General features: G+C 43.6%; 1 protein-coding gene across 1 annotated transcript; it reads right to left on the bottom strand.

Moving 5' to 3' along the window:
• Positions 1-15704: 15704 nt before the first annotated feature.
• Positions 15705-16625, bottom strand: LOC135496499 (putative nuclease HARBI1). Its single transcript, XM_064785859.1, has one exon. The coding sequence runs from the start codon at positions 16623-16625 to the stop codon at positions 15705-15707; it is 921 nt and encodes a 306-aa protein (XP_064641929.1).
• Between the last annotated feature and the right edge of the window lie 2761 nt (positions 16626-19386).

The raw sequence follows: 19386 nt of genomic DNA, 5'->3' as shown, positions 1-19386 counted from the left end.
TGAGGACTAACGAATGACTGTGTGATAACATGCTCGATACATTCAAACCGGGGACATGAGGAGCCTCATGGCCTAGTGGTTAACACTGCTGGCTACCACGCAATATGGCCCGGTTTCGATCCCGGGGAGAACCCAGGATTGTATTTCTTGATGAACAGGGGTGGCTTTCAAGGAACTAAAATTCCTGGCTATTCACAACACGTACACAGTCTATACGGGTAAATCATCCATCATGGAATGAATATGCATGTGGTGACATGCTCGAATACATCAAAACCTGGGACGAAGGACAACTTTGAGGTACATTTAGGCCTAGCTTGAGTAGAGCATATCTGAAATCAAAGCAGTGGCCTTTCTTCATGCTTAAGGTGCATTAAACAGACAATGGTGATGCAATTTAATGATGACACTTCATCAAGTCCCAGGATTGAGGACTAATGAATGACTGTGTGATAACATGCTCGATACATTCAAACCGGGGACATGAGGAGCCTCATAGCCTAGTGGTTAACACTGCTGGCTACCACGCAATAGGGCCCGGTTCGATCCCAGGGAGAACCCAGGATTGTATTTCTTGATGAACCGGCATGGCTTTCAAGGAACTAAAATTCCTGGCTATTCACAACACGTACACAGTCTATACGGGTAAATCATCCATCATGGAATGAATATGCATGTGGTGACATGCTCGAATACATCAAAACCTGGGACGAAGGCCAACTTTGAGGTACATTTAGGCCTAGCTGAGTAGAGCAGGCCTTTCTTCATGCTTAAGGTGCATTAAACAGACAATGGTGACGCAATTTAATGATGACACTTCATCAAGTCCCAGGATTGAGGACTAATGAATGACTGTGTGATAACATGCTCGATACATTCAAACCGGGGACATGAGGAGCCTCATGGCCTAGTGGTTAACACTGCTGGCTACCACGCAATAGGGCCCGGTTTCGATCCCCGGGGAGAACCCAGGATTGTATTTCTTGATGAACAGGGGTGGATTTCAAGGAACTAAAATTCCTGGCTATTCACAACACGTACACAGTCTATACGGGTAAATCATCCATCATGGAATGAATATGCATGTGGTGACATGCTCGAATACATCAAAACCTGGGACGAAGGACAACTTTGAGGTACATTTAGGCCTAGCTGAGTAGAGCATATCTGAACTTGAAGCAGTGGCCTTTCTTCATGCTTAAGGTGCATTAAACAGACAATGGTGACGCAATTTAATGATGACACTTCATCAAGTCCCAGGATTGAGGACTAACGAATGACTGTGTGATAACATGCTCGATACATTCAAACCGGGGACATGAGGAGCCTCATTTAGGCCTAGCTGAGTAGAGCATATCTGAACTTAAAGCAGTGGCCTTTCTTCATGCTTAAGGTGCATTAAACAGACAATGGTGACGCAATTTAATGATGACACTTCATCAAGTCCCAGGATTGAGGACTAATGAATGACTGTGTGATAACATGCTTGATACATTCAAACCGGGGATATGAGGAGCCTCATAGCCTAGTGGTTAACACTGCTGGCTACCACGCAATTGGGCCCGGGTTCGATCCCGGGGAGAACCCAGGATTGTATTTCTTGATGAACCGGCATGGCTTTCAAGGAACTAAAATTCCTGGCTATTCACAACACGTACACAGTCTATACGGGTAAATCATCCATCATGGAATGAATATGCATGTGGTGACATGCTCGAATACATCAAAACCTGGGACGAAGGACAACTTTGAGGTACATTTAGGCCTAGCTTGAGTAGAGCATATCTGAAATCAAAGCAGTGGCCTTTCTTCATGCTTAAGGTGCATTAAACAGACAATGGTGACGCAATTTAATGATGACACTTCATCAAGTCCCAGGATTGAGGACTAATGAATGACTGTGTGATAACATGCTCGATACATTCAAACCGGGGACATGAGGAGCCTCATAGCCTAGTGGTTAACACTGCTGGCTACCACGCAATAGGGCCCGGTTTCAATCCCGGGGAGAACCCAGGATTGTATTTCTTGATGAACAGGGGTGGCTTTCAAGGAACTAAAATTCCTGGCTATTCACAACACGTACACAGTCTATACGGGTAAATCATCCATCATGGAATGAATATGCATGTGGTGACATGCTCGAATACATCAAAACCTGGGACGAAGGACAACTTTGAGGTACATTTAGGCCTAGCTGAGTAGAGCATATCTGAACTTAAAGCAGTGGCCTTTCTTCATGCTTAAGGTGCATTAAACAGACAATGGTGACGCAATTTAATGATGACACTTCATCAAGTCCCAGGATTGAGGAGTAATGAATGACTGTGTGATAACATGCTCGATACATTCAAACCGTGGACACGAGGAGCCTCATGGCCTAGTGGTTAACACTGCTGGCTACCACGCAATAGGGCCCGGGTTCGATCCCGGGGAGAACCCAGGATTGTATTTCTGGATGAACCGGCGTGGCTTTCAAGGAACTAAAATTCCTGGCTATTCACAACGCGTACACAGTCTATACCGGTAAACCATCATGGAATGAATCTGCATGTGGTGACATGCTCGAATACATCAAAACCTGCTGAGTAGAGCATATCTGAACTTAAAGCAGTGGCCTTTCTTCATGCTTAAGGTGCATTAAACAGACAATGGTGACGCAATGTTAATGATGACACTTCATCAAGTCCCAGGATTGAGGACTAATGAATGACTGTGTGATAACATGCTCGATACATTCAAACCGGGGACATGAGGAGCCTCATAGCCTAGTGGTTAACACTGCTGGCTACCACGCAATAGGGCCCGGGTTCGATCCCGGGGAGAACCCAGGATTGTATTTCTTGATGAACCGGCGTGGCTTTCAAGGAACTAAAATTCTTGGCTATTCACAACACGTACACAGTCTATACGGGTAAATCATCCATCATGGAATGAATATGCATGTGGTGACATGCTCCAATACATCAAAACCTGGGACGAAGGACAACTTTGAGGTACATTTAGGCCTAGCTGAGTAGAGCATATCTAAACTTAAAGCAGTGACCTTTCTTCATGCTCAAGGTGCATTAAACAGACAATGGTGACGCAATTTAATGATGACACTTCATCAAGTCCCAGGATTGAGGACTAATGAATGACTGTGTGATAACATGCTCGATACATTCAAACCGGGGACATGAGGAGCCTCATAGCCTAGTGGTTAACACTGCTGGCTACCACGCAATAGGGCCCAGTTTCGATCCCGGGGAGAACCCAGGATTGTATTTCTTGATGAACAGGGGTGGCTTTCAAGGAACTAAAATTCCTGGCTATTCACAACACGTACACAGTCTATACGGGTAAATCATCCATCATGGAATGAATATGCATGTGGTGACATGCTCGAATACATCAAAACCTGGGACGAAGGACAACTTTGAGGTACATTTAGGCCTAGCTTGAGTAGAGCATATCTGAAATCAAAGCAGTGGCCTTTCTTCATGCTTAAGGTGCATTAAACAGACAATGGTGATGCAATTTAATGATGACACTTCATCAAGTCCCAGGATTGAGGACTAATGAATGACTGTGTGATAACATGCTCGATACATTCAAACCGGGGACATGAGGAGCCTCATAGCCTAGTGGTTAACACTGCTGGCTACCACGCAATAGGGCCCGGTTCGATCCCGGGGAGAACCCAGGATTGTATTTCTTGATGAACCGGCATGGCTTTCAAGGAACTAAAATTCCTGGCTATTCACAACACGTACACAGTCTGTACGGGTAAATCATCCATCATGGAATGAATATGCATGTGGTGACATGCTCGAATACATCAAAACCTGGGACGAAGGCCAACTTTGAGGTACATTTAGGCCTAGCTGAGAAGAGCAGGCCTTTCTTCATGCTTAAGGTGCATTAAACAGACAATGGTGACGCAATTTAATGATGACACTTCATCAAGTCCCAGGATTGAGGACTAATGAATGACTGTGTGATAACATGCTCGATACATTCAAACCGGGGACATGAGGAGCCTCATGGCCTAGTGGTTAACACTGCTGGCTACCACGCAATAGGGCCCGGTTTCGATCCCCGGGGAGAACCCAGGATTGTATTTCTTGATGAACAGGGGTGGATTTCAAGGAACTAAAATTCCTGGCTATTCACAACACGTACACAGTCTATACGGGTAAATCATCCATCATGGAATGAATATGCATGTGGTGACATGCTCGAATACATCAAAACCTGGGACGAAGGACAACTTTGAGGTACATTTAGGCCTAGCTGAGTAGAGCATATCTGAACTTGAAGCAGTGGCCTTTCTTCATGCTTAAGGTGCATTAAACAGACAATGGTGACGCAATTTAATGATGACACTTCATCAAGTCCCAGGATTGAGGACTAACGAATGACTGTGTGATAACATGCTCGATACATTCAAACCGGGGACATGAGGAGCCTCATTTAGGCCTAGCTGAGTAGAGCATATCTGAACTTAAAGCAGTGGCCTTTCTTCATGCTTAAGGTGCATTAAACAGACAATGGTGACGCAATTTAATGATGACACTTCATCAAGTCCCAGGATTGAGGACTAATGAATGACTGTGTGATAACATGCTCGATACATTCAAACCGGGGACATGAGGAGCCTCATAGCCTAGTGGTTAACACTGCTTGCTTCCACGCAATAGGGCCCGGGTTCGATCCCGGGGAGAACCCAGGATTGTATTTCTGGATGAACCGGCGTGGCTTTCAAGGAACTAAAATTCCTGGCTATTCACAACACGTACATAGTCTATAGCTGGTCCAGCGGGTAAACCATCATAGAATGAATATGCATGTGGTGACATGCTCGAATACATCAAAACCTGGGACGAAGGCCAACTTTGAGGTACATTTAGGCCTAGCTGAGTAGAGCATATCTGAACTTAAAGCAGTGGCCTTTCTTCATGCTTAAGGTGCATTAAAAAGACAATGGTGACGCAATTTAATGATGACACTTCATCAAGTCCCAGGATTGAGGACTAATGAATGACTCTGTGATAACATGCTCGATACATTCAAACCAGGGACATGAGGACAACTTTGAGGTACACGTAGCCTAGCTGAGTAAAGGATGTTTGAAGCTAGAGGAGTGGCTTCTCTGGGATGAGGCCTTATGAATGTGTGCGTTTGATGACATGCTCGATACATTCAAACCGGGGACATGAGGAGCCTCATAGCCTAGTGGTTAACACTGCTGGCTACCACGCAATAGGGCCCGGGTTCGATCCTGGGGAGAACCCAGGATTGTATTTCTGGATGAACCGGCGTGGCTTTCAAGGAACTAAAATTCCTGGCTATTCACAACACGTACATAGTCTATAGCTGGTCCAGCGGGTAAACCCTCGTGGAATGAATATGCATGTGGTGACATGCTCGAATACATCAAAACCTGGGACTAAGGACAACTTTGAGGTACATTTAGGCCTTGCTGAGTAGAGCATGTCTGAACTTAAAGCAGTGGCCTTTCTTTATGCTTAAGGTCCATTATACAGACAATGGTGACGCAAAGGTCCATTATACAGACAATGGTGACGCAATTTAATGATGACACTTCATCAAGTCCCAGGATTGAAGACTAATGAATGACTGTGTGTGTGATAACATGCTCGATACATTCAAACCGGGGACATGAGGACAACTTTGAGGTACACGTAGCCTAGCAGAGTAAAGGATGTCTGAAGCTAGAGGCAGCGCTCAAAGTTCGCGCCTAAATGGTCGCATATGAGACAAGAAATTTCATAATGCGACCAGAAATGTCCCGTACTCGCACACCTGCGAATTGATTTTTTACTGTTTTTGCGAATTGTTTTGACAACATGCGGCTGAACTCCCAAATCACCCATTTTACAAGTCTGCGAGTGATTCAAACAATAGCGATCGTATTCCGTAGATTGCGAACAAATTATTGAAAATGGTGTGGCGCGCGATTGTTTTTGATTTTGGATTGTAGACCCCACATCACTCGCTTCCCGCTCAATCCGATCATCGTCGATAACGCCCAAGACGGAGCACGCAGCACTACAGTGCCACGGCACGGAATTGAAAGTTAACATAACTCATTAACATAATTCATCCACTCCCTGAGGCTGTCAACACAATGGCCACTGGTGACGATCGCCAGCGCAAGCCCCAGCAGCGAAAACTTTCGTTTTTGCCATGGTTAGTGTGCAACAGTAGTAGCATTTACCCTAAATATTTCTTGATTAGTCATTCATTTATCTCTTGTATTGCATGCCCATCTGATATGTGACGTGAGCTGGACTACAACTGAGCAGAGTCGAGTTGCACTGAGATGACCCCGTCCCGTCATTGATTGACGTAATGTTTTTGAATCGTTGGCGCATCAATCTCAGCTTCTCCCGGGTCCCTTCCAAACATGTATTCCTTGAATTAGGCCTACATTGCCTAGAACATATGATATTAACTATGCAGATAAAATTGGCCTAGTAGAGTTTGATTTATCACATGGAAAGATGTCACCAGGGCGTGGTAGCACGTGGTCGTCAGGATTTCCCGCCGAAATGTTTTACACTGAACTTACCCGTAACGGGCCGGCGTTTGTTTCACTTACTCCTATTACTTCTCTACTGAGGCAAATAAAAATGATTAGTCTCGTTTGAAAAATAAGGCAGACTTTTAATACTTGCTGATGCTGTTAAAGGGAGACTCCACTCATTGAAAAAATTTGAATTTTTGTTCGCTGATGTAAAAAAAATCTGACGCCTAATATTGCAGATATCAATTAATTTGAATGTATTAAGGATATTTCTAAATTTCCAAATGAGTGAAGTGTCCCTTTAGGGCAGAGGCTACCTGGCTGTTTTAACCATGTCGGCTTGTCACAATTAAAGAGGGCGCCACTAGGTCCGACATCCTTAAAAAAAATATTTTAATTTAATTTTTTTTTTAAATTGTGGATAAGGACGTACGTTCTGAGTGACTGTTATGTCACCATCAGAATGCAAAATATGCCTGGGGCCCCAGAAGACAGAAAAAGGGGTCAGAATGCCTTAATTTGAAGCAAAAAAAAAACATTTTTTTTTTTTTAATTTTGCCGCGCGCGCACCCAAGCGAAAATCCGACATGGTTGTTCATTGAAATCCCAGGGAAGACCCTGTAGTACAGCTGCTGTAGTACAGTACAGTTGAACCTTCCTTGCATAGTGTAATCTATCGTTGTTATGTCCAGGGGATGTCTCAGCTGATTTTGATCCTGAGAAAAACACAATTTGTTTTAGTAGAATTCACTGGCTACCGGTGCGATAATGCTGTCTCTTTTGTTTTCTTATACAGTACTAGACCAGCAAGAGCTGTAGGTCAAGTAAGCCTACCTGATGGCATACCACACAAAGATATCGTCATCCATTATCTGACAATTCAGCTCCTAAATATTGCAACTCAGCTCCTAAAATTTGGAGGTAAGGAGCTGTGTGCTCCTAAGTAAAAAATTGAACTTTGAGCCCTGAGAGGAGTAGCCTTTCTAAAGCTTCAGTTGCATTAAACAGTCCATTGTGACACAATTTACCGATGACACTCCATCTGGTCCCAGGGACTAGACCTTATGAATGACTATGCGTGTGGTGACATGCTCGATATATTCAAACCGGGGAAATGAAGACAACTTCAAGTATGTAACTGAGTAGATGTCTGAAGCTAAAGGAGTGGCCTTTCTAAAGCTTTGTGTGCATTATACAGGCCATGTTGACCGTCTGGTCTCTGAGATGAGGCCTTATGAATGTGTGCGTTTGATGACATGCTCGATACATTGAAACAGGGGACATGAGGAGCCTCATAGCCTAGTGGTTAACACTGCTGGCTACCACGCAATAGGGCCCGGGTTCGATCCCGGGGAGAACCCAGGATTGTATTTCTGGATGAACCGGCGTGGCTTTCAAGGAACTAAAATTCCTGGCTCTTCACAACACGTACATAGTCTATAGCTGGTCCAGCGGGTAAACTCTCATGGAATGAATATGCAGGTGGTGACATGCTCGAATACATCAAAACCTGGGACGTAAGGACAACTTTGAGGTACATTTGACCAAGGTCATAAGTTTGTATTCAGTTTCAAATACCGCGCCATTGACAGGAAGAGTGTCAAGATAAATTTGATAAATATATCAAAAGTGTATGTAACATAGTAGTCACTTTAGGTTCAGTCAAATACTTATAATTCAGTGTAGAAGTTAGAACAAGAATTCATAAACAAAAACGTGTCAGAACCAAGGCACGTCTGATGAAAGGAGTTAGTTTGATATATCAGTTTAGCAAGATTATAAATCAACAAGTACGGAAAGTCTCAGTGAACACAGTATTGTTTCAGTGATTGCCTTTTACTTTAAATTATCAAGCTATTGTATCACTGTAGTTTTGTTGGTTTTAGGCTGAGAGTGTAAATGAGATATAAGGGCATGAATTAAAACATGTCAATTCAGAGATCGTTTGGTTTGTATCCAAGAGCGATAGTGGGCTGAATCTTGCCTAGAATTAGGCTATAATTTTATGGAAAAAACGTATTGTCTCAGGACCCTTGCTTCAAAGTCAAGGGTGGTATCTCTAATCATCTGTCAGATGTTCAAGTTCTGTGATTGGTCTGGATTGGTGGGATTGTGGGTAATGGAGGCATTTAAGCCACAACTTAGGCTAAAATCCTCACTTTATCCACAATGCTAGTTTACCAATAAAAACAACAGTTATATTAATCACAGGAATTCTTCATTTCATCTGATAGGTAAGTTGGCTGTCATAACTGCAACTGTCATATTGCATAACATTGCTATAGATCTGAAAGATCCCGATTTCGGTGTAGAGCGAGTGGTAGAGGATGACGGTGCTATGATCAGACATGTCAGAGATGAAGAGATGGGTGTAGTGGTGAGGCAGAGAATAGGTCAACAGTGGTTTCAATGAAGAGACGTGTATACCAATTATCTTTGACAAGACTACTTTATTACTGATGAATTAACATAACATTCAGACAGTGTCAGAACAAAACAAAACATGTTGTGATGCTTAAAATCACTTCAAAAAGACTGCAGTGTCACTGTTCGCACTTGTGTTTTAATCCTAGGAATGGAAATGTTTTCCAGTTATTTGTTTATACCATACAACTGTACCATGATTCAGTTAAGCTCAGAATAAGTACTAACAAGAGCTACGCAGAGCGAGCACATTTTACGCCCGCCATAAGAGTAAAGGGTGATTGGTCAGGGTGAAAAGTGTGTGAAGTAGCAGGTAAGCGGAAAATGGAAACAGGTCTTCGTGACCTTGACCTTTGACCTTTTGACCTCCAAATCAATAGGCTTCTTGGGGCGTATATTAGTGCCCTGCAAACCAGGTTTGGTAACTATACATGATGTAGAATTTCAGTAATCGCACGGACAATGAAAAGTTAACGGCCCGAGGGACGGACGGACACCGAGCGCCATACCATAATACGCTCCGGAGCGGGCATACAAGGTTTGGTGACTATACATGATGTAGAATTTCAGTAATCGCACGGACAATGAAAAGTTAACGGACAGACACCGAGCGCCACACCATAATACGCTTCGGAGCGGGCGTATAAAAAGTTGGTAATCAGTGGTGTTGTTTGCTGTTTCCTGCTCTGATGATTGTGCCACTTGTTTGTTGGCATTTGCCAATAAACTCATATGATGCCTGAACAGTTCCATGCGCTTGTCATGTTCTTCCCGTGGAAATTGAATCTTTTCCTCCAGATATTTCATTTACAGAGCATGCTCCTTCCTCTGCATTTCCAGAGCAGCAGTCATAGCAGGGCCCTGGGCAGGGCTTTTGGGAGCCACTTTGGTCTGCTGTTTGGAGGATGTAGCAGGTGTACCAAGTGTACTGATCATCGATGTAGTGGGTTGGCTTACTTCATCTTCACTCCTGGCTGATGGATTCTCTGCATCAGACTCGTCGGTTGGCTTTTTGACAATCCTATCCCACGCCTGGTTTTTTCTGCTTGTAACTTTACACTTTTCCTTTTGCACAAGATTCATTAGGAACTGCTAATTCTCTAATTCATTGTAGCTTCGTCGCGTTCAACCGTCGGAACATTTTTTAGAGGCCTTCGGCATGGCTGTGCAGATGTTCAACTTGCAGATGTCTGTGATGTTCAACTTGCAGAGGTAGCCTACTCTGTATACAATGCATGTGCTCAATGACAACTTCATGAAAACGTTTAGGTTACCACATGTGGAAATGCCTTTATCACCGAATACATAAGCATGGGTCAGTAAGTAAAAGGGACATTGCTATAAGGGGCCCTTTAGCAATTGTTTGTTAAAGTGTCACCTTAGTGTAAGGGAAGCCAAAGTCTGGTTCTTGAATACGGATGGCTGAGGGACACTTAAGGAAAGGGACACTTAGCTAAGGGACACTTAACTAAAGGGCCCTTTAAAGTTGATTTAAAGAACATCTTAGAATACGGGCCAAAGACTTGGGTCACGACAGGATCTCTTTAAACAGCTGGTACGCTTAAATACTGCATTGGCCAACCTGTGACGAATTGGTTTTACAGGTATGCCTTATATCAATATAAGTATTAAAAGTTTCTCAAAACTTTATGTGCGGCAATACTGTGATGTTTGGAATATGGGTCTACTGCAGAATGCCTCCCTGTTATATAGGCATATTTCTATATTGAATGTATTGGGAAACGGAGAGTCATAAAGTTCAATGCTGGCCGGCTAGGCCTATTTCTAATTGTCATGAAACTGAGTGTGATTAGTAAATTGTGCCGTCGCCCATGTCGTATGCCTGATTGTCAATAGGAGGATTATCTTTATTGGAGTTAATGTCATCATGCGAATATACTGTGCTGGGCTGCTTGTTTACTAGGCCTACGCCTATTATAAGTTGGTGCTTTGTAAATGTTATATTGATAACTATAAGGTGATCTCTGTTGCAGATGGTTTTGCCGACGGTCACAGTGTTGCGGAAGAGACACTCATTGATGAGATAGTCCAGTCAATCTACGCTTAATTCAGGGCAACCTAGAACAAATTGCAACAAAAGGTTTTTTGGTATCATTTTGTTCGTGGGGTCATCCTTTATGACATATCCATAATTCTCCAAATTTCAGGGAGGGGAAAAGCCCTAATTTGCAGAAATTTAAAGTGGCCGCCAATTGTACCTTTGGACCCTCATAACTCTCTTATTATTGATTTTTCACCCTATAAATGTATTACAAACAGATAGAAATATGACCTCTGCGAGTCAGAATATCTAATCAGATATGTCATAAATCAAACCCATGACGTCAAATGACGTCATGACGTCTGATTTTGACAACAAATGATGACGTCACAAAAAATTGTTAATTTTTTCACCTTTATTTTGCTGACTTACAATTGTTACATCATGATTGATTTGTTTTGTTACAGCGTGTGTTACATAATAACAATTTTCACTTTCATTTTTAATGTGTTCAGTCCAGATCAGAGCTCAGACTTTGTTTTATAGTATTGCAATGCTTTACATCCATGGTAAAGAAGCAACTGCACCCACAGCTGGTGCGTATACTGTCTTTTCATCGATGTAAGATCGGTTCATTAGGCTTAATGCATACGCCTACCGCGAGCACAGGGCACAATACCATTTCACTCATATGTCGAAAGTTGAATGAAGTAGGTGTATTACTAGTAGAATGACAGATTGGCCTAACGAGACACACAGGATATGCAAAGCGCTCGCGTTTATTTTGGTTTGCGGTCTGAGTTTGCGGTTTCAGCGCGGTTTTGCGGTTTGGGTCTGTTTGATAGATCAACGTTAACCCTTTCTCACATAAAACGCGTTTGAGTGGGCATCACAGGCCTTTTGGGGGCTCTACCAGCATTGCTTCAAGACAGCGATGCTTCATGCATTCAGGTTTATTCAGATTGGCTTTGATCCAATCTTTATTCATCTTTTTTTGCCTTTATTCATTGTTTTTATTTTTTATTTCTCATTTCTGTTTTTTTTTAAATTCATTATTTTGGATTTTTATTCTGGTTTGGTTGTCGATTTTCTCTGTTGACCCGATTGCTTACTGCCCTGCTATCTCAGGCTCAAACTCATCAGGCAGATGAGGAATTCTACCCCCTGTTCATCGTCATCGTCGTCATCTGGAACTGGGTGTGGACCTGCGTCTATGTTCTGTGGGCGTAACACTTTCTCAAATCCATGCTCGACGACCTCTGGGCTGATCGCTTCCAACGCACGGCTGACGATGTTGACAACATCTTTGAGTCCAATTGGATCACACTGGCCTGCTTCGTTGGTGTTTTCGGTCTTCCATGACTTCCATGCTTGTCTGGCGTGACATTTGAAGGATCTCATGACAGCCACATCTAGGGTTGTGCCAAAGATGTGCATCCGGCCGGTACAAAGTTGATTCTGCCCCCTTCTGCAGTGAGACGATTCCTGAAGTTCTCCGTTCGATGTACTCTGAACTGATCCACCAAAAGTATGAAATGTTCAGCATGGGCCTCATGGACGTATGGGATGAGGATTTCGTCAAGCCAATGGTGACTCGTCTCCTGTCTGACCCATCCCGTGGCGGACAATGTGACCACAACGTTTTCGGGCAACTCGGTCTCTTCCAGAGCTCGAAGCGCGCAAACAAATCCTCTTCTCGGAAAGGTGATGTGGGCTCGCATCTTATCGCTATTCGCCGCCACGCAAAGTGTAACAGAACATCCCAGCTTTGCATTCTTCCTGGAGGTTCGTACATCAACAGCCGTGGCACCTTTCTCATTGAGGGTGTACATTAGGCGGAGGTCAAAAAGGAGAAAAGTCTGGTCCATGTTGAAAAACAGGCGCATTCGTATACCAAAATTTTCGATGGTGTTGGTTATTTCATCGCGAAAGTTTCGAACCAGGACAACGGCGTTTTCTGGAATGGTGGTTGTGTTCGTCATGACCTTTCGCAGGCTGATGTCCTTCCTCTTCATAAAAAGTTCCACCCAGCCGTTGGATGCATGGAAATCATGCATTAGTGGTTTTGCCTCTGTGGCGAGTTGTCGGCGCTCTTCTGGGAGGGCTTCCCACCAGGTCTGGAATAGTTGCACGGCCTTCTCCTGGACATCCTAGATCACAACAGGTAAAGGTCTTCGCCGAACATCCTGGAACCAAATTTCTAGTTGGTCATCGACCTCAGGCCAGTAACCAATCATCCTCTGCTTCACCTTTCGGTCTTTGCCCCGGTTCTGCTCCTCCTTCAATTCCAGGTCATGACAGTTCCACCTGAGAAACGTCTCAAAAGGTATGTTGTGGTGGTTGGCAAATTCTGTCATCGTTCGCACAGTGCCATTTCCAATGGCAACCTCAAAGTATCGCAGGTATCGCAGCTTCTCCAACACAGAATAACTACGCTTTCTTTTGGCAGTGGCTCATCCATATTTCTACAAGTTGTAAGCAAGGCAAGAAGAGGTTTCCGACAGTACCCAAACTTTATATACGCCTGAAACCTCACTGATTACTCAATAGTTTTTGCCCTTTTAGGCCTACGTGTTGTCCCAACTAAAATGCTGAGGTAATTCTCCCGGATTCCAAACTATGGACCAGACATTGTTGTTCGAAGTTCCTTTCAATCATCCATTACACTTAGCAAACAAGCCTTGATGTGCCTTTTTTACGCTTTTTAAGGTACTCAAATTTTGAAATTAAACATCCTGTAAAAACCGGTGGAGTATTTTGTGGGACACCCCGTATTATTCCGCCGCGGCACTCATCCATACAAATGACGCAACCCTATTAGGTCACCTGCGAAACATACAGCAGCCCCTCTAAAACCTAGGCCTGCCTTCCAAGTTGACAGTCTACTGCTGTTGGTCGTTACCATGCGTGTATTGTGATCCTCTACTACGTACCATCATAAGGTGGGTTTGGCCTGAATATTAGGAACCGGTGGTTTGTCGATGAAAAGACAGTCGCCGGTATTTTAGAACGCTCCTTTATTTTGGGGTTAAGGAGGCCTTCTGTGAGGACGCCTGAATTCAAGGCCGCCTCCTGTAAGGCGTCCTTATCCAAGATCAATTTTAGAACCTTCCTCGACTCGTCCTTTATTGGAGGAGTTCCTTCAGTTAAAGGTAGCCTTGGAGGCGTCCTTTCGCAAGGAAATCCTCACTCGAGGTCGACCTCAATGTTTCCTGGGCTGGCGAACAATGCCGTGATCTGATGTAACAAGTAATTCATTGCGGTTGGTTTATTGCGCTTGGTTCTGAAGGTTGAAATAAAAGCCCGCCCCGTCGCTCCAAGTGCCCCAGAGGCCCCATTACGGCTGAAATTATGGACGACTCAAGACGTACTGAAGCCAAGAAATGGAGGACTTTTTCAGATATCGAGAGAAATGTGCTGCTCGAACTTATCGAAAAAGAAAAGTGTGTCGTCGAACTGAAGCAGAACACATCGGGTGTATTAAAAGCCAAGAATCAGGCCTGGGATCGGATCGTAGATGGGTTCAATCAACAGAAAGGATTGGAACCGTCCAATGTGAAGGCACTCAAGAAACTGTGGGACAACACGAAAGCCAAGGCAAAGAAGGACGTCAGCAAAGAAAAGAAAGATCGGTACCGGACAGGTGGAGGTCCCACTGATCCTGCCGCCAAGGCAGATGACGCATCCCACCTTGTGACATCAATTTGCAGTGACGTATTACGACCCTTGGATAACGAATTTGACGATGATGCGGGATACCATGGACAAGGTAGATAGTTTATTTTTCAATGGTAAAATGCACCATCACGTAGACAGAAAAGCAGTTTGCCTCATGTCGTTCCGAATGTGACGAGGGCTACCCCACCAAGAAGTATTTTAACTTACTCTAGTTTCACTTCCATAACACTACCGGTACTGGTAAAAATAACCAGAAATGTCAGATTCAGAACGTTTCGTGACTCCCATTTCTTTCAGGAATGTTGTTGAAATAAACGCTCAATACGACAGTTGACGGCAGTTATTAAGTAAAGTTATAGAAGTGAAAGAGAGAGTTTAGCTGTAAAGTAATAGAGATGGTGCACATGTAAATATGACATTCAAACAGGCCTATCCTCACTGGCAGCATAAAACCATTTGATGTTCTGTGATTTAAATTACGTTAAGATCATCATTTCGCTGCATTTGTTTTATAAAATTATCCTATTTTTGGTTTTACATGTCCACAAGAAACCGGGGTTCCACGAGCTGCCACTGCCACGGTAACGCTGAAGGATGTTGAGGAAGAGGGGTTTTCTGAACCAAAGCAGTCCACATCGACAGTCAAACCTGGATCGCAGGGGAAAGCCAAACGGAAATATGTGGAAGCAACAGACAGTCCAACGTCATCATGCGCATTCGGCAAAGCAGTTCGCATGCAGGAGATCGAACACGAGCTGCAGGTTAAATGCTTGAAACAGCAAATAGAATTTCATCAGGAGGAACACCGAGAAAAAATGAAAGTCCTCAGAATGCAACAGCACTTCCTTGAAAGTCTCCAGGAGAAAACAAGTTCAACATCAAATGAGTCAAATCAAACGATTAAATGATTAATTGAAATGTACCTGAATGTCTTTTGTCATTCATCGAAAATACCGCTGAACTATTGTTTGCCTCATTGCATTTCCAAGCACATCATGTAATGCGGCGTTGTCCACGTCGCCAATACCTTCCATTTCAGCTTCATTATTTTCATCAGGAAAATCGTCCTCACGTAAATCCGTCGCAATATTGTGAAGTACAGCTGTGGCTACAATTACTGCCATAGTGGTCGTTAATTTGCAGCATCCCGAATTTCAGACATGGAAAACGACGCTTCCATACACCGAACATGCGTTCAACGAGTGATCGGGTTCTCCTCTGTGCGCTGTTTTCCGCTGGTCCATTGGGATTCCTGAATGGTGTCATAAGAAATGGCCGACAAGGATACCCTGGGTCCCCAAGCAACAAACCGGTCAGTTCGTTATTTTCGAATCTGGTACAAATCAGGCTGTTGTCAAATATGCGTGCATCGTGAGTAGAACCAGGCCACCTCACGACTATGTTGATGAACTTCAGGTTTGCATCACTTATCCCCTGCACATTCAGCGACATAAACGATTTCTGACACCTATATATCTCCCGATTTTCCAGATTTAGAGCTTGTATGGGGATGTGCGTACCATCCACACAGCCTACAACAAGTGGAAAATCGGCAATCTCATAATACTTGGCTTGCATAGCCGTTGCTGCTTGTCCCTCTGGAAACTGTATGAAATCGCCTCGTTTTCTGGCAATAGCTCGTGAAACATTAGCAACGATTTTGCTCACAGACGACTGGGAAATTTGTAGTAAATCTCCAGCTACAATTTGGAAACTACCTGTGGCATAGAATCGCAAAGCAATTCTGAGTTGCAAACTTGGCGGCACCGGATTTTCACGGTTATTCACTGGTTCGGGTAAGTCATCTCGTAAAATGTCGAGAATTCGTGTAAAACCGTCTCTCGTGAATCGGTACCGCTTTCTGAAGTCCTCGTCCGTCCTGTTCTCATCGGGGTCCACATAATGGAGATGGCGGACCCTACGGGGGTGTCCATTTTCGATATCCACCAGTCTTCTTATATTTTCAATGCGGTTTATGTACGCAGCCATCATTACCGGTGGAAGTCCAGTGGCGAAAGGAGCGAGTTGGTCGCCCGAGGAGGCTCTTAAGGAAGGTCCGGACCATCCTTAGGAATAAAGGAGATCCTCACCCAAATTGAGGAATTCCTTTCCCAAAAGGCGCATTCTAAAATCGACCCTCCCTTTAGCTAAGGAAGCGATTTTAAGGAGACCTTCATGAGGATTTGGAGGTGCATTCTAAAATCCTGTAAGGCCTCCTTGAGATGACAACAATGGGCTAAAGGAGTTCCTCAATTTCGAGGAGCGTTCTAAAATACCGGCCAGTATCTCTATTTGATGGTAAGTTTAGTTTTAAGTCAGCAATTAATAACTAGGCAAATGCCCAAGTGAAATGCCACGCCCTGCACATGTAATGCTTTATAATATTGTGTCAGGCTAGTTGATCACCACGACACCAGACCAACTGTATATCAATGAAGAGACGTTTATCAGATCTACCTCTTAAAGAAGTAAGCTTTAAAGGAGCAACTGTTACAGATTGGTTGTCAAGCAAGCATTTAATTTTGGCGGAATTGCAAACCTTGTCGGGCTTCGACAGCATGCAGACGATTATTTGGGGCGCCATCTTGAGTCAGTGCAAATAACTATGTTTCCCGAAACTGCTGTGCCATGTGTATGCAGGTTACCAAGTCGCGTGAACACTGATAGACATTACTCACATAATTATCCCCAGTTCCTCCTTTTCAGACCAACATGATGGCTGATATTTTAGAAAGTTCCCTTATTTTGGTCTTAAGGACACCTTTCATAAGGCAACCTTAGCGGAAGGCTTCCTTCACTAAGGAAACCTTATCCATTGTCATTTTTAGAAGCAACCTTATGTCTTATGTCTTCTACCTTTATGAAGGAACTCCTTTTGTGAAAGGCCTTCTTGAGGTGCCCTTTGCTGAGGAAGACCTTACAAAAGGCCTCCCTTAAACTGATTTAACAAGTGGAGCACAATGGCTCATGATGTAATGAGTAGAGCAATTGAAATGAAAATACCCTCATCTGCTGTGCTTTGCACTTGCACTAGGCCCATATACTTTGAAGGCTATGGAGGCAAATGTAGCAAAAGCTGGTGACGGAATTAGGAAGAGGAGAGTATTTTCTGAACTAGAGAAGCATTTGCTGCTGCAGCTTATTGAAAAGGAAAGGGCGGTAATTGAACTGAGGCAGAATACATCCAAGATACTGAAACAAAAGAATGATGCCTGGGATCGTATTGTGACGAGTTTTAATTCGCAGAAAGGTATTGAAGCTACAGATGGGAAAACTCTGAAAAAGGTTTGGGACAATCTCAAAACTAAGGCGAAGAAAGATGTGAGCAAAGAAAAAAAAGATCGTCGGTTAACAGGCGGTGGTGAAGCGGATCCAGAGGCAACGGCTGATGATGTGTCCCACCTTGTTTCTTCAATGTGCAGTGATGTTCTGAAACCACATGATAACGACATTAATGACGATACAGGATATCATAAAGAAGGTACAGTAGAACCTCTCTATTGAGGACACCCTGGGGACTGACAAGTGCTGTCCTTAATAGAGAGGTGCCCTGATTAGAGAGGTCAAATTGAATGGAAACAACCAATTCGGGACCAAAACTAGTGTCCTCAATATAGAGGTTGTCCTTAATTGAGAGGTGTCCGCTAAGGGAGGTTGTACTGTACTTTGATTTCACTTTTTATTAACACACTTCATTACAAAGTCCACTATTTGGTCGGAGAAAACTACATACAACCACACTACATTATTACGGAGTCCACTATTTTGGTCGGAAATACCTCGGCAGATAACTAATGATGATTTAACTTTGTAGACAAAAGTATACTCCATTCAATATAATACAGCGCCTCTCACCTGGCCCCAAGGTGCCTTATCTCTAATGGTATTCAGTTATTGAGCCACTACTCAGACTACCTGAAACCAGGTCAGAGACGCAATACTATGCTGAATAGTAATAACATGCCTTACAATTTCAGATGCCAAAATGAGTTTCTTGCCATCATTGGATCCTGCGTCTGCATTCGGAGACGTTCAGCCAAGTTTTCCCAACCCACCTGTACATGTACAGCCACATCAACCAGAGCCGTGCACATCATCAGCTACAAAGCCGAAGAACCTAAAGCCAGCTACATTGGAGGTCGTCAAAGGCAAAGCGCAACGTAAACGAGCTAACGTTCCTGAAAATCAAGCTTCAGAGAAGGATGCATCTGCTACGGCATCCCCGTTTGACAGAGCGCTTAAGATGCAGGAAATAAAGCATGAACTGCAGGTGAAACGCCTTAAGCAAAAGATGGCATTCGATGAGGAAGAACACTCAGAGCGCATGGAATTGATTAAAATGCAACAGGAATTCATGCAGCATTTGCATGACAGGATGGAACCAGCTTACTAATTCATCTGTGAATAAATATTGTAAAGAGAGTAGCCCGATTGATTAGACGAATTAGAACGGAAATACTGTTCAACTATAGTCTGTCTCATGGCATTGCCAAGCACATCATTGTCGTTCATATAAAGCTCATTGCCATGTTCATCTTCTTCGGGTTCATCTTCTTCATCTGAAATTTCTGGTTCCCCAAGGTCTCTAGCTATATTATGGAGCACAGCTGTAGCAACGATAACTTTCATAGCCGTTTCCAATTTGCACCGGATTCCAAATTTCAAGCAGGGAAAGCGCTTCTTCCAAACCCCAAACAAGCGTTCGACAACTGAACGAGTTCTCTTATGTGCGTATTGTAGCGGGTTTCAG

Source organism: Lineus longissimus, chromosome 12 (assembly GCF_910592395.1).
Source record: "Lineus longissimus chromosome 12, tnLinLong1.2, whole genome shotgun sequence".
In the NCBI taxonomy this organism is placed as follows: Eukaryota; Metazoa; Nemertea; class Pilidiophora; order Heteronemertea; family Lineidae; genus Lineus; species Lineus longissimus.
The sequence above is the reverse complement of the archived record's forward strand: the minus strand, read 5'-3'. Positions and strand labels throughout refer to the sequence as shown.

Coding starts and splice junctions, on each gene's coding strand:
- LOC135496499 (XM_064785859.1), bottom strand. CDS start 16,625: ATGGCTGCGTACATAAACCGCATTGAAAATATAAGAAGACTGGTGGAT.